This window comes from Spinacia oleracea, chromosome 4 (genome assembly GCF_020520425.1).
Source record: "Spinacia oleracea cultivar Varoflay chromosome 4, BTI_SOV_V1, whole genome shotgun sequence".
Taxonomy (NCBI): domain Eukaryota; kingdom Viridiplantae; phylum Streptophyta; class Magnoliopsida; order Caryophyllales; family Amaranthaceae; genus Spinacia; species Spinacia oleracea.
The window spans coordinates 99761141-99783495 of record NC_079490.1 but is presented as its reverse complement, the minus strand read 5'-3'; the positions used below and the strand labels follow the sequence as shown (position 1 = coordinate 99783495).

Here is a 22355-nt window from a genome sequence, read left to right as displayed (position 1 = left end):
GTGTGACTCCGCAAATTCACAATTGGGGGCAAACTGTTATCCCACTTTTTGGACTAACGACATAACCGTTCTAACGTTTGATCATGTCGTGTCAGCCAGGTCCTGTCGTGTCGCAGGTAAACACAGCTCCAGGGAGATACGTCCGACGTAGCATCGTACGACGAGGTATAACCGACGAAGGACAGGCGACAAAGTACAGGCAACTGAGACACGTCCTCGAGAAACGGGTTGATGAAGATAAGTTGACCGGCCTAAAGCCCATGATAGGCAGCGCCGTCAAGCTAGCAAGAACGAGTCCAAGACACACGCGAGAAGCGCGGAAGCAGTTGAAGACTGAAGAAACGTGTGACAAAGATACTCCTATCTTTGTGGGATTTTCTCAACCGATTAGACCGTTGAGAATATCCTATAAAAGGACGAAGATAACGACAAGCAAAGCACGTTCACTCAAGCACTAAAACTCTTAAGCTATAAACTGTTTCAGTATTCATTATTGTACTTGAGATTTTTGATATCGATTCCCAGAAAGAAAAGCATAAACAATCATATAGAATACTTAGTGGATTGATAGCCTCATAGCTATCCGCGGTTTTTTACCTTATTCCTGGGTTTTCCGCGTCAACACTCCTCTGTGTCGTGTCTCTTTATTTGTGTCGTTGATTCTTTGCTTAGTTAGTGTCGACCCTAGCCGAAAGTCGCCCCCATACGAATTTTGGCATAAACATGACTGCACGAACATCTCCTCTCCTTTCTGCTCCGTACTGGATTGCTCCACCAAACAATTGCATCAAGGTAAATGTAGATGCCCATGTGACAAATGGAACTGGGGTGAGGTTGGGAGTGGTCTGCCGTGATTCAAAGGGTAGTTTGTTAGCTGCGGCGGTGAAGAGCGTTGCTGCTGATTGGCCACCTGAACTGGCAGAAGCGGGTGCAGCTAGATACGGCATGGAATTGGCTCGTCGGTTTGGGTATAGGAACGTGATCCTGGAGTGCGATGATTTGAATGTGGTGAGAACAATTCAGACAAACAAGGAAGGTGCAGCTCCTATATACCTCCTCTTTGAAGACATACAAAGAATTAGTCTTGAGTTCGAGCTGTTTACGTGTGTCCATGTTAAACGAGCAGGCAATACTGTAGCCCATTCCGTAGCTAGATGGGAGGTAGATGCAAACTCTGAACGCATTTGTACGAACTCGTTCCCCCAAGTGTTACAAAACTTGGTGGAACTAGACTTGATTTAATAAAATTGCTGCTACGATCTTTCCCTAAAAAAAAAATATTAAATAGTAATTTTTGAAGGCCGGCAACAAAGTCTTCCTTCTTTTATCTGGTGACTGTAGCTTGTTATTTGACAATTTATGATGATGGAAAACTCTGTTTCTTCATCCCATAACAAAGTCGTAGCATCACCGGAACCGAACATTGAAGAAGATCACCTTTCGGAGGAGAGCGGGTGGAGTCAATATATAGAAGATTTTGAGGGGTCGTACAATAAAGAAGACCGTGTAGATGAAAACAAGAGCTCATGTTTTACGAGTTATTCTATGGAGTCTGATGCTGGTAACGGACCCGAATGGAAAAACAAAAATAATTTCCAAATATTTGGTGTATTACCAAATATGCCTAAGAAATTAAATTTCAACAACAAAATTCCTTTTGATGATTCCTTGGAAGATACGGCTTCTTCCCCTGTCAATAATAGCCCCAAGGTCAGTTTTTTTTTTTTTAATCATTTTATGAAGTAATATGTTTGAAGTGCAACTTTGGTGTTTTTTTTTTCCCTTAAAGTTCCTCTATTATTTTTGTTGTTGCATCATTTGTAATTTTACACATTCACATACTCTCTTTTATTAACTTATTGGGATTTATACGTAATAAATTACATAATTACGTGAGATGGTTAGACTTGTCTCGATATATATTTATAAAATTTCAACTTTTTAAAATTTTATTAATATATAATTAGAAATATTCATATTTGCATTGGAAAGCCGAAATATCAAATTAAGAAACGGTGGAAGATTCAGCTACCGGCCCATCTAAAGTTAAGTGTACCTAATATATTTTTTTGCCCATATCATCAATTTTTGCTATTTTACATATTTTGATGTTAAAATTAGGTACACATGATGAGAATAGGCTATGTTTTCTTCACCTATTATGCTATTATTGCGTACTCCCTCTGTTCCATAATGTTCCTCATGTTTACTATTTATATGGTCAAAGTTTAAAAACTTTGACCGTAATTAATAGTATGATTAAAAGTATAAATGTTAACTTGTGGGATATCATTGGATTCGTTTCAATATAGATTTTCTAAATATCAATTTTTTATAATTTATACTAATACGAAATTAAAATTATTAACGGTCAAAGTAGTGCATTGAAGACCGCGCATAATAGAAAAGTGAGGAACATTATAGAACGGAGGGAGTATGATTTAAATTTTTTCAATTTTAGGCCGGCCTAGTCTGATTTGAGGTTTTGTGGTCTGGATTTTCTAACTTTTACTATGGTGTGCTTTAATTATTACAAGAATAAATCAAATAATAAGGATACAACCTAGGATGGAAATTTGTGGCTGGGTTTGTTTGACCATATACAGATATACTTGTATTTGTTACGCCGCATGTTCGGATAATAAAATTCAGATTAGGATTGGGAAGGGGAATAGAATAATGCCATCAAAAATTCTTATTTACAATGGGTGTACAATAAATATTGTTTCGGTAGCGGACTTGGAACAGGAAAGGGATGACTGACTTCCGACTGAGGTTGCTGACTGGATCCTGCACAGTGAAACCGTTAACTAGCCTCGGGGGTGATCCGAGAATTACCCCTCCGATGCCTAAGTCAGATTATGCTGATAGCTCTGTAATAAATGCTTATAAGAATGATTGGGGTGGAATTGCGTACCTTTGGCATTGATGGGGGTCCGTATATATAGACGGGTTACTTGTACGGAGGACCCGGGTTATTACCCGTTGGTTCTGGATCCTCTCTTTCGGCTCTGACAGACAGATGATGCCAGAGCGATGCCGGTTGGGATTGCAAATCCTGGGTACCGACTGAACCCTTGGTGCTTCTTATGAGTATATGCCCATGTTATAGCTGTTATGGGTTGTCCTACCGGCATGCCGGTAGGGCTTCCCGTACAAATATTGTACACCGGAGTAAAAGTTAACTCAAAATGCTTAAAAGTTAAGCTTATACTACCTCCGTTTCAAAAAGATCTTTACATTTACTATTTGCACGGACTCCGATGCAATATTTAACTACTAATATATCCAATTTCGTATGTGAAAAAATTATAAAAATTTGATATTCTGAAAATACATCCCGAGATCAATATAACAAGATCTTACATGTAACGTTTTGATGTATATAATGGTGAGAATTTACGGTCAAAGTTTTTATACTTTGCACACATTTTCCAAAGCGTAAAGAACTTTCTGAAACGGAGGTAGTATATGTAAAAGTTATCTATTTTTAAGTGATAAATTTTTTCATTTTAGTAAAACTTATTTCTTCAAAATCACTAATAATGTATAAAATTAATCATTTAATCCTTTAAAATATTTATCTATCATTTTTTTTCTTTACTAATATAAAAGTTAATCAAAACTAGGTTAAAGTTACAAAAAAAAAGGGTTAAAGTTATCTTGGTGTACAATAAATTTATTGTACACCTTGTACGCGCAAGACCTTTTGTAATTGCATTGTCAAGTGCATGTAAAATAAATAAATTTAAGAGTAAAAAGAAAAAAGAGACACGAGTCCGATAAAGGCATCGATTCTATTTCCTCGTTTTTTTTGTGTTTTTTTTTTTACGTGCATCATTTGGGTTGGACACAAAAATTAAAAAAAATTGAAAATATGATTAAAAAAAAAAAATTGTCACTACATCCGGATTAAAATTATCTATTTTCGTTTTAGTCCGTTTCATAATATTTATTTACCACAAATTCTTATTTAATTACAAGGGTTGTACAATAACTATTGTACACCGGAGTAAAAGTTAACTTTAAATGCTTAAAAGTTAAGCTTATATATGTAAAAGTTATCTATTTTTTAATGATAAATTTTTCATTTTAATAAAACTTATTACTTAAATATCACTAATAATGTATAAAATTAATCATTTAACCCCTTTTACTAATATAAAAGTCAATCAAAATTAGGTTAAAGTTACAAAAAAAAATGTGTAAAAGTTATCTTGGTGTACAATAAATTTATTGTACACCTTGTGCGCACAAGACCTTTTGATTATTTACACTGCGCTTTATACTAGTTTTGGACATGAAAATATATCATCTTATCCCTTATCCACTTCAATATCTGTTCATTCACTTTCTATTACTGTATTCATTTTTTCTACACTAACCCACATTTTTACACATTTTATCTCATTTGTCTTAATATTTGTGCATATAGTAACTGTAAAGATCATCATGAAACGGATGTAGTAGTTAACCATGGTAAATGTGAAATATAAGTAAAGGTTGAGTGGATATTTAATGTGTAAATACACCAAAATACATGTAAAAACATACCATAAAAGGAACTAACATGCAAGTTTCATAAAAGAAAAACGAAGCAAGTTAAAAAATGGAAAAAGTAAATAACATTCAAGTTTCATAAAAAAATAATGGCGCAAGTAAAAAACGGAAGAAGTATTGTACACCACCCTGGTTTACATATTTAGAATTTTAGATGTGTTTATATCTTTTACTACGCATGACATAAAGTGAGACTAAATTTTGCAGCAGAAATGTGTACGAGAAAATAGATTGAGCCACAAAAGATATAAAATTGTATTTTGTGTTGTTAAATTCTTAGTTGTTTTCTCCTTGGAACAGATAAATTCGTTTTTCAAGAGGATGGATATAAATTCCAGAAAGAAGGACAATGATAATGGAAGTCCCATGGTAAAAGCACGAACTTTTCTCATGTGCTTATTTATGTTCAATATTATTCATATATTACGCATTCACATTAAAGGAACCCCAATCTTCGAAATTATATCGTGTATATGTGATTTGGGATTATGAACCATGTCGTATACTATTGTACAACTTTTTCTAATCACCTCACCAGTCACCACCTATTTGAAGACTAGAAGTGGTCCACTAATTTAGGTCGTTAAAGTATTGGGTGATACCCACAAATCAAATCTCATCTATACAATTTGTGATCAAAGGATATCTCTAGTCTACGCCCAAAAAAAGACCTATCTATTTAGAGACAAATGACAAGGATATCAGTTAGCATCTCCAAAAGATTATGTTCCTTCAATTTCCTCAAATTAAATTCGATCATTACCTAACACATTTGAGTTTAATGACAATATTTAAATGCAGGGTCATGAGATATCATTTGATGAACATGTGGAATTCAACAATATGAAGAGAGAGCATGACTTCACCCATAAGTTGTTAGTGAATGATGCAGATTGCATTAATTTGAAGCAAAAGGGCTTATGCTTAGTTCCTTTATCAATGGTTGCCAACTATCTTGGTTGATAATGCTTCTCCTAAAATGCAAGTACAACAACCTACAAGATTGTATTTTTTTACTAGTATTATACTTAATCATCTACTCGATTACCAAGTTATTGTTCTTGCTGCTGCTACTGCTACTGCAAGTCCATAAATATCCATAAATATGTGCTGTAAATATTTTATGCTTGTAATATTTTGTGTATGATTCGTGTTGCCCCTCCTGATACCACCATTGCTGCTGTTGGCGCTCCCTTTTATCTTTGACCCTCTGAGAAGTTCTTTCGGTGACAATAAAAAATGTACTCTCGTAGCTATCAGAAAAGGTCATTTTCCAGGACATGTACATCGAATTCATCATCCTCACAGAGTTTCATTTAAAGCAGAAATTTAAACCAAATTATACTTCCTCCATTTTTTTTTAATTGCACCATCTTGGATTTCACGCTTGCCAATGCACTATTTTAACCACTAGTATCTCTCATTATACATTTTAAAAAAATATAAAAATTTGATAATTTTAAAGTATATTTGGAGACGAATCTAACAAGATCCCACTTGAATATATTTTTCCTTACATATAAATCACAAAATATAACTATATAAGAATATGTGAATAGTGCTAAAACCAAGATGGTGCAATTATAAAAAAATGGAGGAAGTACTAGTTTTTAGTCATTGCATCAGTCCTTTTATCACAACTTCACAATCAAGTTCAAAATTGGTCGGAAAAAGAACTGATTTACATGCCATTTACCTGTTGCGGTTATGGGTTTATCCAAGAAAAATGGCAAAGACAGCACAGAAAAAGTAATTGAAAGAATTAATGAAATACAGAAGTCTCATCTTTGGCAAGTACATTGTGAATTGTGTGATCAGGGCTCAAAAACAAGAGTTTCTGTAATTGTGGCCATAGGAACAATATCATCCAACAGACAGTTGATAAGAAAAATTCTACTTGTGATGCCAGTTAGTAACTTCAAGCCCTCTTCTTCCTACCTGCCACTGCACTTTTGCTGACAGCTTTAGTCTTGCATGATGATGGGAGCATACCACGCAGGATTGCCAAGATAGCCAAACCCATGAATGGTAAGTACACCATCTTCAACTTGTCTGATGCTTTGCCAGAATTAAAGAGTTCGGAGAGTATTGCAGCCTACAAGATTATACAATTGTAATCAAGGTTCAGAAATCTTCATTAACAGTCAAATATCACATTTGGGACAACCCAAAATAGAAACATGCACTATATTTTGGGACGGAGGGAGTAGTAGAAAGTATCAAATAAGTGATGCATTTCAAAAACAAAAAACACTCATAAAGGCCAATGATTCATTAAAAAAAGCCGGTTGGAGTATAAATAATAAGAATGAGTTCTTATAATGAAATTCCCAAACAAGTAGTTTTTCCCATGTAAATCTATTTCCTAGGAAATGCAAAATGTTGTTTGGTTGAACATAGGAAGTGTGATTTCCCATGGGAAGTTTCACTTGCCTAGGGGCACAAAGTAAGCAAAGAACTTCCTACAATCTTCCTAGGAATACAATATCCTGTAATTTTTTAAACCAAACAATTCCATAATCTTCCATTACGATATCACCAAACACGTAGTGTTTGTTTGCTCAACATCAAAATACATGGGAAGTAAAATTCCTAGGAAGTGGAAGAAAGTGAGTGGTTTGGTTGGCAAAATAGTGGAAACTTCTTTCTAGAAAGTTCTACTTCCCACAAAATAGTGGAAATTGCTTAATTACACCTAGTAGATAAGTGAAACTTGTCATGGGGTGTTTTACTTTCAATGATCAACCAAACATCATTTTGCATTCGTAGAAAATAAAACTACATGGGACCCGAAAAAAATCCTCAGAAATATTACTTCTTATGTTCAACCAAACGACCATTATTTAGAGTTTCCATTCCCAAACAGGTATATCTCAAGTACAAGATAATGTGTAATATCTTTGTTGTGTTCGAGTGTGGAAGCTTCTTATCTCCTGTATCACACAACACGTTCCCTTTCTTCAAGCCATCTTTGACCCTCAAAAATATTAAAAATCCATCTATTCTCCTATCATCCCATTAATGACCGAGCTACATCTTCGTCAATTCTACAGTTTTCCAATCTTTCAGTTAAGGAAATAAATAGGTATAGTTCCATTAGACCACTAACACTGCTGCTATAACACAACCAAATACACAAACTTCCCATCTTTATGCCATCCGTTTCTCCTATCTTCTTTTTCAATGACCGAGCTCCAATTTTTGCAATTCCATGACAGTTTTTCCTTCCTGTTTTAGCAATTCATGTAAATAGTTCCCCCCCCCCCCCCCCCAAGACTTCAATCCCTCATAAGAAAGGATCCTTAAAGAGGAAAGCCATTTTTTCAATCAATTCTTACCATTTTCTGACTTTTTATCTTTTTTCAGCATAAAATCAGTGTAAGACCTGATACGAATACCAAATGCACAACCACACGATAAATAATACCTCCAAAAGGGAAAAAAACTTGTATGTGATGCTGGCATAGTCACCCCAAATCACATAAAAGTCAACTTCACAAAGGGATGACTTTTATATGATTCCGAGATAACTAAACTCTTTATAATAAACCCATTGTATACAACACCTATCATCCCTAAAAGTTGAACTAAAATGGCAACATTATGCAGAACATGACTAAGATTGACAAAAAACAAAATAAACAACAACAAAAATAATAATGAAAGATTAGCATATACTATAGAGGTGGCAATGGAGGATTTATAAATCAAGCAGGTAGTGCGAAACCAAGATTTCGAAAAAATAATACCCACAGTGTTCACAATTGGCAGAGGCCAAAGAACAAGAACTTCTTCCCACTAAGCAGGCGCTTTATCACCCACTTGAACAAATGAACTTGACGCCAACACATGGATTATGCTAATCAAATCCAGTGTGTGACGCAGCAGCGAAGAATAAATGACAAGTTGTACTTTGGCCTAAAACATTTTGATCTAGCAGTCTAACTAATAGGAAACAAGAATACACAGCGTTGAATAAAATTGAACTAAGTGGTTGCATACCCATCTATACTATCTATTAAAAGGCGTTTCTACAAACGTCTACATACCACATGGCTCCCTCAATCCATAAATCCATGCTATCAATCTACTTTCTTTAAAAAAATGAGAAATATGGTTTGCATATGTTTCGAACCTGTGACCTCAAGTTTCAACATTAGATCATTATCCAATTGAGCTATGACCTTTTATATGTTTGCCCTATTTGGTTAGGAGCTGTTAGCTAGGATGCTCGGACTCGGATACGGGTGTCCAACTCGGGTACGGGTCCAAGGGTCGGACCTGAGCTTTTCTAAAATCAAGGACTCGGGGACACGTTTTAGAAGTGTCCAAAATTCAGATACGGACTCGGGGACACGGCAAGCATTTAAATATTTAATATTAATGACCGTATAAATATAATAAATGGAATTATTTTTTTGTGATTATAAAAAAAATTAAAAGTAAATATTTTGAAAATTGAAACTACGGAGTATTAAATAAAAAAAAAAAATCCTTGTCATCTCTTTTCCCAAAATAAGAAAGTTGGTTTAGAAGTCAAAAAGAATATCAAAAATTAATAAAACAAATAAAAATTTACCTAAAAAGATATTGACAGTTGTAGTATACCAGTTAGGCAGTTACCACACATGTGTACTCCTTTTTTTTGACGGAACCAGTGGACCACTACTGTTCACTTATCCAATGTTATTATAGACAGCTGTTCCTCACCTGTCCTACACCAACTTTTACTTATTTTAAAAACAAAAAATAAGAAAACCTAAAGTTATTATTTTTTTTCACAACAAACTTGTCGACTTCCATGGAGGTTGCTTCCGTGGAGTCTGTCTGCAGCATCCAAAAGCATCAAATCCCGCCGGAGAATATTCCTAGTGAGCTCGCGTTTCTCAGGCGACCAAAAGCCCTAAATTCTCGGTCTCCATATCCGTGATTTGATGCCTCTATTTTTAGATTTGGGTTTTCAAAACCCTAAAAGACGAGTCCATTTTTTTCATGGCGAGTCCAGTCCGGATTCCGTGTCCGCACCCGCGTCGTGTCGTGTCGACACCAGTACGAATAGGTGGTGGCGCGAGTCCGAGCATCCTAGGCTGTTAGTTGTTAGCTGATACCTGGTTTGACTAGCTGTTAGCGGTTTGTATTAGCTGGTTTGACTAGCCGGTTGAATTAGCTGTTTGTGTGAAAGTGTTTGGTAAATTAGTTGTTACTTGTTTAATATGTGAAATGACCATTAAGGATACTTTGTTGTTTGATACTTTGCTTCTTATTAGTATTAGACAATAGTTTATTATGTTAATTATCTTCTCTTTATTTTTCAAATAAGCATAGAATAAATAATAAAAAATTTATTTTCCCTTTTAAAAAATAAAACAATTTTTTTAAAAAATTATTCTTAATTTAAAATTTTAAATACATAAATTATTGATATGCAAATAAAGAAATGTTAGTAATGATATTACAAGCATGATTGCAATAGTTTTAATTAAGTACTTCAATGTACTAATATAAATTTTATTACAACAAGTAACGAGTAGTAAATAGGATAAATAAAATAATGTAGAATGTTAAGGTTGTTAAGTGTCGTAATTTTAGACAACATTTGGACAAAATAGTAAATTTACATTCACTTTCTCAAACCTCTAATTGCAAAAAGCTCCTATATTGAGCTTTTTGAGAATTTGTTTTTTTATCCCAAAACTCTCTTCCAAACCTCTCAAAACCAAACACTCCCCATTAGATTTTTCAAAAAGTCAAACCTCTAATTCACCTCAAAAAGCTCTTTTTCCCTCAAACGGCCAAACCTCTCTTAACCAAACACCTCCATTATCTTTGCAAAATTAATATTAATGTATACATAAAAAAAATCCAGAATAATTTCATTAAAAAATGTAATAATTAATTGTTGTTCACATACTAATCCGGAGCATCGCCCGGAACCAAATACTAGTTATTATATTATATCATGAATGGCTTTATGTATAAGAAATAGTTTTCCCCACCTAGATTTAGTCCCTAGGAAGTGCAACATGGTGTTTGATTGAACATGGGAAATGGGATTGCTCATGAGAAGCTCCACTAACCTATGTAAGCAACTTACTCCATTTTCTAGAAACTAAAATATCTTAAGATCTTCGAAGGAATATCAACTTTCCAAGTCTTTGCCAATCAAACAATTGCATACTCTTCCACTTCCCGTAATTTAGGTATCACCAAAAAAAATTTGTTGTTTGATTAACATCAAAATTCATGGGAATTAAAAAAATTCTAGGAAGCAGAAGAAGCTTGAGTTGTTTGGTTAGTAACATCATGGGGAAGTTTCTCTTTCTCGAAAGTTCTACTTCCCACAAAATTGAGGAAATTGCTTACCAAGCCCTTAAGTTCATTATCATTATCATTACCCCATTGCCTCAAAGAGGCTCCCGCAAGAAGTGGGGTAAGGGGGGTCGGGTGTACACAACCTTACCCCTGCAATGGCAGAGAAGTTGTTTCCAATTGAAACAAAAGTGATAACGGGACGACAACGCGACGACCATCTTCTACTTCATGGAAAGGAAGCGAAGAGGTTTTAATAGCCATTTTGATTTAATCCATTACATCCCACAGTCAAAAGAACAAATGAATCTTTGGCTCCATCGGAAATGGACATTACCAAGCCCTTAAGTAAATGAAATTTCTCGTGGGCAACTTTACTTCTTATGTTCAATCAGAAAACATTTTGAGTTTCCTAGAAAAGAAAACTAAATGGGATTAAAAGTTCTTAGGAAGTATTATTTCCTATGTTTAATCAAACCATCGTTGTTTAGAGTTTTCATTCTCAAGAGGGTGTATCTCAAATACAAGATTAGGTGTGTAATATCCTAGTTAAGTTTGAGTTTTGGGACCTGGTGATCCTTCAAAATGTGTGTGGCGATCACGTAAATAACCTCAATGGTTCTTAGCCATGTTCTAGTATTTCATACCCTAAAAAGTCTTTTTTTTATCCGTATAGTTCCATTACAGTGCCACCTCTCCTGCTACCACACAACCATTACACATATCCCTTCTTCAAGCCATCCTTTTTTCTTAACCCTCAAAAATAATTAAAAATCTTTTCATTCTCCTATCATCCATCGATGTCCAAATTAATTCTTTAGTTTTCCTTCTTTTCATTGAGATTGAACTATCCTAAACCATGTAAACTACGTCCTAGATTGTACTCCTTCCGTCCCTTTTTATTCTTTACGCTTTCCGTTTTTAGTGTTCTATTTAATCTTTACAACTTTGAATATTTCCTTTTATATTATAACATAAAAAATCTTACTTAATATTCTATCAAAAATCGTGCCAAGTAATTATTTAAACCAATCAAATTCATTAGATCATTAATCTCTCACACTTTACCATTGGAACATTAAATCTTTCTCACTTTCCCAATGTCAAATTTGGAATAAAAGTGAAAATATTAGTATTAATAAATAAAGTTTACATTTTTAAGTAAAAAAAAAATTCTGCACATTAATTATTTGTTAAATCGCGTATATGATACCAACGTAAAGAATAAAAAGGGACGGAGGGAGTATCTAAATAAGACTTTCCATAACGCAACTTTCCTTATCGTAACAGAGATATATACATATTGTTCCATTATACTAAAAACCCTCCACCAAGTCCACCCCCTCCTATCACAAAAACAAATAACTCATATTAGATACAAATTTTCCTTCTCTAATCCATCCTTTTCTCCTATCTTCCCTTTCTATGATCGAGCTCTAATTTCCGCTTGCACTCTTGCAGCTTTCATTAATGCGCCCCCACTCCCCCCCCCTCCTCCCCCCGAGCTCTGCCCAACCAATCTCCATGATTGGCGAGCAAAGCATAAGGGGTATTTTCATAAATAAATGGTCAATCTCTTTTTATATTAAAATTATTTTCTTTTATTTTTATTTTTGTAACTTATCAAATAGACTATATATTGTAATTTTTAGATTGTATATTTATTCATTATATTAAGAGAATGTCACTTGATTGGCATATTTCACCAATCAGGGGATTGTTTACATATTTCTCCTCCTCCTCTCCCCCCCACCCCTCCCTTTCCCACCACCACCACAGTCCTCCACCAACACCCAGAAACCAGGTCCTAGACTCAATAGGAAAAATTCTAAACGGACACTTTTCCCCCCAATTTCAGACTTTCATCTAATTTCAGCAAAAAATAAGTATAGAAAACACGAATCCAATACTGAAATCCGCAAGCATACCACAAAAAATACATTCAAACAAAAAAAGTCAACTTCAGAGAGGGTTGACTTTCATACGATATCGGAGTGACTGCACTCGCATAAACAATAAACTTGTCGTATACAATACTTATCATGGTCACAAATTAAACAAAAGAGACGGCATGTAAAAAAGAAACATTACCATCGAGGTAGCGACGGAGGATCCAAACATCAAGCAGGTAGTGGTAAACCAAGATTTCGAAGAAATAATACCCACAACATTCAAGATCGACAGCGGCCAAAGAACAACAACTTCCATCCAAATAAGACCCACAAAGAAATGTGGCTTTTCAGCCACCAAATAATCTCCATAGTCATTCATATACCACGAATTTAGATCTACCAAAACATTTGGATAATATTCTTTTGGCAAACAATTTTGAGCATCAAACAATGGGATAACAATTGACATTAACAAGAAGAACACCAATAAAATTGCATCTATGAGTTTTATAACACACCCCATTTTATGTGTTTTGGGTTTGATTTTCTGTGTTGGAAATTATGGATGTGTTATAGATAGTGATGTGATTGTGAGATTTTATGTTTATTTATAGGAAGTTGGCTTTAAATGTTTGGATCCGGGAGGAACATGTTGGTAATTTTTAATGTTTTCATGGTTTTTTTTTTGTTGAGAGTTGGGGATCATGTTGTTTGAAATTTGTGTTGGTGCTTGTAACGTGGAGATAAATATGCAAGATTTTGAGTTTTCGACTAACATGATTACATGACCAAAAGTGGTGGCATAGAGTTAGAGCTGTTAAAAATTGACCGGTTCGAGAAATCGACCTGAACTAACATGTGTTTTAAAGACCTGGACTCGACTCGAGATCAGAAATGTTGTTAAAATAGAAAACCCGTAACCTGATCGTATCCAACCCGTTAAAACCGACGATCGATTTTGACCCGTTAATGCACGACTTAGACCCGAACCTGGCACCCGATCGAAATATAACCGATAACAGAATTGAATCAACTGACCCGACCGAAAAATGACCCGAACTCGATTCAACACCTGAACCGTTGTCAACCCGAAATCGATTATAACCGGATGAAACTTGTTATTGACCCAACTCGTGACAACCAATTACCTGATTTTACGCGACCTGTTGACAACCCGATTTGTCATTTGCCTAACTAAATAATAACTTAAAGCAAGTTATATTATTTTTTATAATTACCTAATCTAGAACAAGTGAAAAGCATTAAACCAAACTTAACCAAATTTAACCAACTTTATAAAAGTAAATTATAAGGTTAAAACTTGACTAGACCTGGTAGTTATCGGACCCGGTCTTAACCCGTGTCCGATAGTGAACCCGACCTGAATTTTAACAGATCCGATAATTATCTTATCCAAACTTGACCCGAATTCGAAATTAACTGCTATAAGTCTGACTTAAACCCGACTCGTTAAGACCCGAACTCGAAATTGTACCCGGCTAGAAAAAGACCCGACCTGAACTAGACCTATATCCAAATGAAAAAATAACCCGACATGACCCGACAAATAATCAACCTGACCGAACCCGACCTGAACCCGACCTACACCCGGGTGATACAATAACCCGACATGACCCGACCAGATCATAACCCGAGAACCGAGATGATCAGACCCGGACCTGACTCGAGTAACCGTTTTGACAGCTCTACATGGAGTAATGGAGTGTCTTTTTGTACAAGGGACCCTTTTTTTTTATGTAGGGTACCAGGGACTTTTTTTTATGTAGGGTCAAGGGACTTTTTTTTATGTAGGGTCAAGGGACTTGGATTTGGATAGGTTATGGCCAGATTTTCAAGTTTTGATAAGATGGATGTCGGTCTCGTGTTTATTACTTTTGGACTAACGCTCAATACCCAACATTAATACCCCTCCCTTTTTTAGGTTCTAATTTATTGTAGATTTTTGTTTCGAAGAGGGGTAAATGGGTGTATGAAAAATGTTGAAAAAGTAAAAGGAAGGAAAATTTACCAATTATAACTCAATAAAGTTCTCACTTTATGAATTACAACCTCAAACTTTCGATTTTGTGAATTACAACATCAAACTTAATCTCATACTTTAAATTACTACCCGATATTATATTCCGACGAAAACAATCGGATTATGATGTCATAAATATATTTGAAACTTAATTAAATAATTTCCAAAAAAAACTCATTAATCATAAATTAAGAAAAAATACGGAGTATCCAATTACCTTTTCCATTCATGATTCATCCCACTTTTCGTTACAACCTCCTCTATCTTCTACTCCCCTCCCTCCTCCATTTAAACTTTGCTCCTCAATAACTCATCTCAGCTACCAAACTTTCAAGCTTCAAATATGAGATTATTAGTTTGATTCTTTCATAATTTGACTCGCTCGATTCTCTTTCTGTGTGCTCTCTCTGTATTCTGTGAACATCGGGCGCCATAAAAGGTTGAATGTTGGAAGCTTCAACTATGGTGACATGTAATCCCTCTCTTTAACTCCTCCCTCTACTCTGTTTATGTGCCTTATCATCGTTGAACTCGGGGTTTCTCAATAAAATTTGACGCCGAAATTGGGACTTTTGGCGAAATTTCTGGTTCTTCGAATGGGTGTTTTCAAATAATTAAGTTCTTTGGAAATTTTGCTTCTTTAATTGGGGGGTTTTCAAAAATGAAGGTTTATTGGTTAGCCTTTTCAAAAAGTAGGGTTCTTCGGTTAGGGCTTTTTCAAAAATTAGGGATCTTCAATTGTGACTTTTCAAAAACTAGGGTTTTTCGATTGGGGATTTGTAAAAAATTAGGTCTTCGATTGGGGATCACTCAAAAATCGCGTGTAATTGAGTGTAATTTGGGTATTTCATCGTTGAATTGGGAATAGTTAACAAAGAAATTATACCAAGATTGTAGATTTTGTAAATTATGGTTTGCCCATTGGATTTGTAAATTGCAGGCTTTAAAATTTGGGGTATTTGTTAATAACTGACAGTTGAGTGCAAATCATATAAAATTGAAGTGTTTTATTAAATGTTTGTGTACAGGGAAAGGTACAATGCAAGTTCTGCTGCCAATTAGCAACTGATACTATTTATGTGCCTGATGCAGAAAATACGAGCTTGGGATGATGCTTGTTGTTTTTGCCTTGATGATGATGATGATGATGATGCAGTAGTGATGATGTAGATGTAGTGGTTAAGATGTAGTAGTGTTTTTGCCTTGATGCAGATAATGCAGATGTTAGGTGTTGATGATGATGATGATGATGATGTTAGGCTTAAGGTAGTGTTTAGGTTGTAATTAGGGGTATGATCAAGATGTTGTACTAGCATTTGGTTGGATTTTGGCTTAAACTAGTGTAGTAGGTTGTAATTTAGGTTACGTTGATATGGTTTATGGTTCTTAGTGATCACGTAAACTCGAGTTATATTGACAGTATTTTGACAGGTTTTAAGTTGAATTACAAGTGAATGAAATGAAATATAATAATTCTTAGTAAAATTGTCGTTCTTATTGATTGTGATGGTTATGTTTGATGTTCTTTACATGTTTTTAGTATGATTGTGTTGTACTGATCAGTAGAGAAACACTGATGGGATCTTTCATTAGTGGTTGAATGATTATTGGTTGGGCTTTATAAGATCATGAGCGGAAGTACATACCAGAAGAAGCTACTGGTATTCGTACTTAATCCCATTAGGCAATCACAAATTTGAGGATCATGCTTTATCATATCCATTTGTTGAGCTAATAGTGTGTCAAGTTATATGTTACAGATTAATAACCTTATAAATATTTGAGTAGGAATGGCTCACTCAAGCCATTAGGAATCACAATGATCCGACTTGCAGTGGCAACCAAAAGAGTGTTAAATTCTCACCTTCACAACTTCATGAACCTCATCAAATTTTTTCCCAGCATAAGTCTCATGCAAAAGCAACAACCTACTAGACCCCACCAATCTCTTCCCTTAAACTCATCCCCTAACTGCTTCAATTGATAGAGCAGAATATCAGTTGGCTGATTGCAGTGCACACAAACAAGATACAACACAACAACACCATACCATACACAACATGCAAACCAGATACACCAGTGTAGAGGAGATAATGAAGACACGGGAGAATAACACAATTGCAGACATAATAGAATAACATCAAAATAGATACACTAAAGAAGACCACCAGATACATGAATGCAAACCACCAAATACACCACTAGAAACCACCAAATACATCAATTCAGACCACCACATACACTAGCAAATCGGTAGAGTACCTATAGACCAGAAACACCAATTGAGCAGTGTAGTTTGCAGATCATCAAATTCAATACCTGCAACAAAAAACACATTGCATAGAATTGAAATAAAATACATATAATAAGGTCAACAAGCATGCCAACTGCAAACCATAACCAGACATCACATAGCCCAAAATAATAAAAAAAATTAGCTAAAATAGTGAAATAAGAAAGATTCTTAATTAGCATGATAATCATCAATTCACACAAGTCACCTAAAAGCGTGACTTGTAGTATTACATCCTAGATTTTCTCCACCAAAAGATACCTTATATTACATTCCAAAATAGCATAGTTTTGTTCTAACCATGCATAAGTTAAGTATCCTAGGTCTATTCAAACATATCATGGCTAGGGCTGCGTTGTGGTTGTTGTGAGCAACTAGCAATGCTTAAGTAACAATATTGGCATTAGCCTCCTGCATTCACAAAAAAAATATAGTCAGAACAAAAAAAAAGCAGAATAACCATTTAAAAACAGGAAAAAAAAAGAAGAAATAACTAAGAGGGCTTTACTCACTTTGTAAGGTTTCCCTTCTCTCTCTTCTATATATGTATCACAAGTCATCGGATGGTGGTTTACCAGTTGGTGGTGGCCTTGTTTCAACAGTGCAGTCCATAGGTTCTTCGCATATTTTCCTGTTGTGTTCATGTTTCTTGCAGTTGCCACACTTATATATTCTACCTCCCACCCAATGCAACATGTTGAGAATCATCAACCTTCCTATTCTGTTTCTTGTTGTTCAAACCTAGAGATACGTCTTTCCTTTTCTTTTGTGCAGCTTCCTCTTCTTCCCTTGCCCCAATCTTTCTTTTCTTCTTAGATGGTCTATCAAGCGTAATAATATAAGGAGGGGGCAGGCTCTACATTTTGACTATTTTACCATTGATTAGGACTAGGTAAGGGTGGTACAATAGGCTCATATGCATCCATATACATCTCCTTTGAGTACCAATCCCAAAAAATCTTTCGGACTAAGCCTCATACACAGGATGCACTCGTAAGCATGATGACACGGGATCCCCGCCAACTCCCAACTGTAGCAGGTACATTTTTTGTTAAACAAATCAACAATGAAAACATTACTGTTGTATCGACTTCAAACAAGTAGTCACTACTTTTACTCAGCAAACAAAACCTCCTCTGAGTCTCATCCCACTTTAGTTGCTTTCTCACATACAACATGAATTTCCCCAACATACCCCTAACTCCTTCCCTCTTTATGCAATGCCTTTGCATCACATATCTCCTCATCCACTCTATATATATATATATATATATATATATATATATATATATATATATATATATATATATATATATATATATATATATATATATATATATATATATATATATATATATATATATATTAAAATAGGTTTATCTCTAACTTGTTTAAGCACATTATTAAAATTCTCATACATGTTATTGAGTAACATCTTTGACTTAGTCCTTGAACTAAAGGCATGTCTACTCAAATACTTAGGAGGAATTCACTAATAGAAAAAACATCAAAGGTGGCGCTAAAAATAGGGGTATAGGTGACGCTTTTATAAGTACATCACATGGGTTGGGCACATTTAGAAAAATCACAAAGGTGGCGCAGAAAACAACGCCACCTTTGAAGCTCAAAGGTGGCGCTTATTACCAACAAGCGCCACCTTTGTAAATGTCAAAGGTGCCGCTTGTTGGTAATAAGTGCCACCTTTGACATTTAAAAAGGTGGAACTTGTTGGTAATAAGAGCGACCTTTGACAATTACAAATGATGCACTTATTACCAACAAGCGCATCCTTTCTGATTAATTATTTTTTAAAAAAAATTATGCAATATAACTTTTGAGCTTGTGCAATACATATTAATTTATAACAGACTCTTTCACCAAACATCACCTTGACAGTCCTCAAAAGTTAGATAAATTTCAAGTTAAATTTACAATAATAGTACCACATTAATTCAAATGTAATTAAATCAATAAATAAAAAAGTAATTTAAAGTCACGGATAACTACTAGCTTGTTCTTTTTACAACGAGGGTATTTCACAATCGGTGAAGTAAGTAGCCCACTTGTCACGAACTTCATGCATATCCTCTTTGGTAAAGGGCCTCTCCCTTGGAGTATTGAAAACCTTTAAAAGAACAACATGCAAACCAATAAATTAAATTTAGTTAAATATAAGATTAGTTGAGAGTTGGGAGCAAAAAACTTTTTTGTAGTCAAAATATGTCCTATAACGATCAAATGGGCCTAAAATATGCATAACTTGACCAAAGTAGATGAGAATGAGTATTTACAACCTAATACTAAGTATATTAAATAAGTAAAGGGTAAAGAATTCCGATTTTGGTTCATTGGGTTCGTTTTGGGAAAGTTGGAAGCAAAAATGCCATTTTAGGCTACATATGACCTATAACGACCCAAACGAGCTTTAGATGTACGTAAATAGATTTTAATGAGTCTTATAAACTTTAAACTAATCATATTAAACATGTAAATAGTTTAGAATTTTTACTTAGGTCCGTTTTGTGAAAGTTGGGAGCAAAAATGCCATTTTAGGCTACATATGACCTATAACGCCTTAAATGAGCTTTTAATATGCATATATAGTCATCTTGTTAGGTTATGAACAATCCAATTTCATGCGGAAAAACCATAAATGCTAGAATCCAAATTAAATGCACATAATCATTTAGCATAATTTAGTGAACACACTTTGTGATGCGTGCCTTCCCTAGGTGCTCTCGAACCGAACAATTTAGAACGCCAAACGTCGTCCCTCCGTAGAAAGTCCACAGTACGTTCGGGTCCGCCTTAGATCGTACCAACTAGGATATAATATAAGGTTTATGATTTTGGGATATTTACAAAAAACTTAATACGGAATGTACATATTCAATAGTGACTTGACCAACAAGGGTCACAATGGATCTAGACGACAAGAATCAAATTGATAAATTGTGTGGCTTGAAACACATATCACAAGGAGCAACCAATGGAGGCTAAAATAACAAAAGAGGTTTAATAATCCATAGTATGCCACTATAATCACAAAATATCATTATAATCGACACTAATGTAGGACAATAAAGCTATTAAATCAAAGGCATACTCTTCATAATACGGGGCTAATATGAACTTGTTTTTAGCTTTTGTGCATTGACGGATACCAACATCGAGATATTCACGGACTTTAGATGGATTGGATATGCAACTAGAACCACTTATTGATTGTGGATCCAAACACCCAATATGACATTTGGAACTTAAATCATCGAACTGAAGTGACCTGAAGAACAAGCAAACATAAGAACAATCGAAACTTGGCACACCACTTACCTTATTAAGTACATTACCATAACTAACTATATTAATTAACTCATGAAGACTTGTATAATTGAGATATTAAGCATATCACCTTTGAGGAATTCACATATATCGACTTTAGTTACCCATCCCATTCCATGCTTGAAAAAGTGGAATAATAACTTGTCCATCTGAACTCCAATAGCATTTCCATCCGGTAGCCCACTAACAAGATTATACAGCCATTTGCACGCCTTACTAAGAGATTGAAACACATCTGGTTCCACAAGTAAATCTACTTGAGAAGTTGAACCTTTCGATGAAGGCTTTTTTAGCCTTGACTCTTGATTTGTGAACTTCCTTGTGCAATCAAATATACTGATCGCTGACCATCATTGATAGCTTGAGTTGATGCTTTTTTTGGTTTAGCGTTCTTGATGATCTACAAGGTCAAGTTACAAAAACCAAAAGATTATAGGTGATATTTATTTATTATCTAGACCATATTTCATAAAAAAAACTTGTTTATTGAAACATATAGGAAAGGTTATGCAAAATACAAAGGCATGGCATTAGGAAAAAAACACCTCGTCTGAAAACTTCACCAATGCACATGTCCATATTACAAAAGAACCGGAGGCATCGTCCAAGATTAGGAGATCACTGTTGGGCACCAGAAGTGGACAATCCAAATAGTCTTCATGAACATTGTATGGGCTGACCGTAAAATAACCACTCGGGACTGGCTTGTGGTGGATTAGTAGTCGCTCACTTTGTGGTTGTGCATTCGCATCAGCCACCACATACAATTTATCACCATAATATGGTTCCTGGTGTAGTTTTTTTGCAAGGTGTCTCCTCCTAATATTCAACCATCAGGATAAGAAATATGTAAAAAATTAGCCATCAGGTTATTAAATGAATTAGAACTCCAAAATTTAGATAAGAACATTACTGAATTATAACTCTAGATTTTACGTCATCTTTAATTCGAGCACTGGTTGAACTTTAGTAGGTGGTTGAAGGTTAAGAATTGGTTGGCTTGATGAATCCAAAAGGCTACGGCGGGACAACTCCAAGTTTGGTAAGCCCATGTTTTGTAGGATTAAGCCTTAGTTATCTCCTTCTTCAGTTCTTCTCTCATCAAATCCATATCTTTAGGTGTTGAAGATGCACTTAAGTTTTAATTGGTGGGCTTGCGGTATTCTTCACCATACGGCCTTTTCAAGCCAACACGCACCACTCTAGAACCTCTTAGATGTGCGGCACGGTCGGGCCCAAGAGTCATGTACAAGGGATCCTTGTTTAAAATTGTAGTAACCTTGCCTTCGGCACATGTTTGTTGATATTCAACCTATTTTATGAAAACAATAAAGAAAATAATTGTTATATTAATACCAAAGGTATATATATATATACACACACACACACACACACACACACAAATATATATATATATATTATATATATATATATATATAGGGGAGGGATCCGGTGAGAACACCTCCTTATGTGAGAACACTTCTTATGGTGAGAACACTTTTACACTCTCTATGTTCTATATTTGTTCAACAATGTTCTAAATTTTCAAACTCATGTTCTAAATTTATTCAACCATGTTCTAAACTTATTTAACTATATTCTAAATTGGTTCAGCCATGTTCTAAATTTATTCAAGCATGTTTTAATTTTATTCAACCATGTTCTAAATTTGTAAGCTCATGTTCTAAATTTATTTAAGCATGTTCTAAATTTATTCAAGCATGTTCTAAATTTATTCAAGCATGTTCTAAATTTATTCAACGATGTTCTAAATTTTCAAAATCATGTTCTAAATTTATTCAACCATGTTCTAAACTTATTTAACAATGTTCTAAATTGGTTCAGCCATGTTCTAAATTTATTCAAGCATGTTTTAATTTTATTCAACCATGTTCTAAATTTTTAACCTCATGTTCTA

At 34.8% G+C, this 22355-nt stretch overlaps 2 protein-coding genes and 2 long non-coding RNA genes across 5 annotated transcripts; 3 read left to right on the top strand and 1 right to left on the bottom strand.

Annotated features, from left to right (window-relative positions):
• The first annotated feature begins 1278 nt into the window (after positions 1-1278).
• Positions 1279-6064, top strand: LOC110801522 (vascular-related unknown protein 4-like). Its single transcript, XM_022006881.2, has 3 exons — positions 1279-1710; positions 4861-4929; positions 5362-6064. The coding sequence occupies exons 1-3, from the start codon at positions 1360-1362 to the stop codon at positions 5521-5523; spliced, it is 582 nt and encodes a 193-aa protein (XP_021862573.1). The 5' UTR covers positions 1279-1359; the 3' UTR covers positions 5524-6064.
• A 246-nt stretch (positions 6065-6310) lies between these two features.
• Positions 6311-13477, bottom strand: LOC110801517 (uncharacterized). Its single transcript, XM_022006878.2, has 2 exons — positions 12961-13477; positions 6311-6655 (listed from the first exon to the last, which is right to left on the bottom strand). The coding sequence occupies exons 1-2, from the start codon at positions 13282-13284 to the stop codon at positions 6479-6481; spliced, it is 501 nt and encodes a 166-aa protein (XP_021862570.1). The 5' UTR covers positions 13285-13477; the 3' UTR covers positions 6311-6478.
• A 1308-nt stretch (positions 13478-14785) lies between these two features.
• Positions 14786-16287, top strand: LOC110801516 (uncharacterized). 2 transcript variants are annotated; one of them, XR_002536930.2, is made up of 2 exons: positions 14786-15274; positions 15895-16287. It is a non-coding gene; the product is annotated as an uncharacterized lncRNA (long non-coding RNA). The 2 variants fall into 2 exon arrangements; XR_002536929.2 differs by having other exon boundaries at positions 15831-16287.
• Positions 16288-17611: 1324 nt separating this feature from the next.
• LOC130472454 (uncharacterized) lies at positions 17612-21741 on the top strand. The gene is made up of 3 exons (XR_008932735.1): positions 17612-18134; positions 21411-21479; positions 21557-21741. It is a non-coding gene; the product is annotated as an uncharacterized lncRNA (long non-coding RNA).
• Positions 21742-22355: the final 614 nt, after the last annotated feature.

What these genes read in the sequence shown, in the direction of transcription:
- LOC110801522 (XM_022006881.2), top strand. Translation starts at nt 1,360, where the DNA reads ATGATGATGGAAAACTCTGTTTCTTCATCCCATAACAAAGTCGTAGCA. An exon ending in CTGTCAATAATAGCCCCAAG is followed by an intron (nt 1,711 to 4,860) that starts GTCAGTTTTTTT and finishes TCCTTGGAACAG; the next exon opens with ATAAATTCGTTTTTCAAGAG. An exon ending in ATGATAATGGAAGTCCCATG is followed by an intron (nt 4,930 to 5,361) that starts GTAAAAGCACGA and finishes ATTTAAATGCAG; the next exon opens with GGTCATGAGATATCATTTGA.
- LOC110801517 (XM_022006878.2), bottom strand. Translation starts at nt 13,284, where the DNA reads ATGGGGTGTGTTATAAAACTCATAGATGCAATTTTATTGGTGTTCTTC. An exon ending in CCTCCGTCGCTACCTCGATG is followed by an intron (nt 6,656 to 12,960) that starts GTAATGTTTCTT and finishes ATAATCTTGTAG; the next exon opens with GCTGCAATACTCTCCGAACT.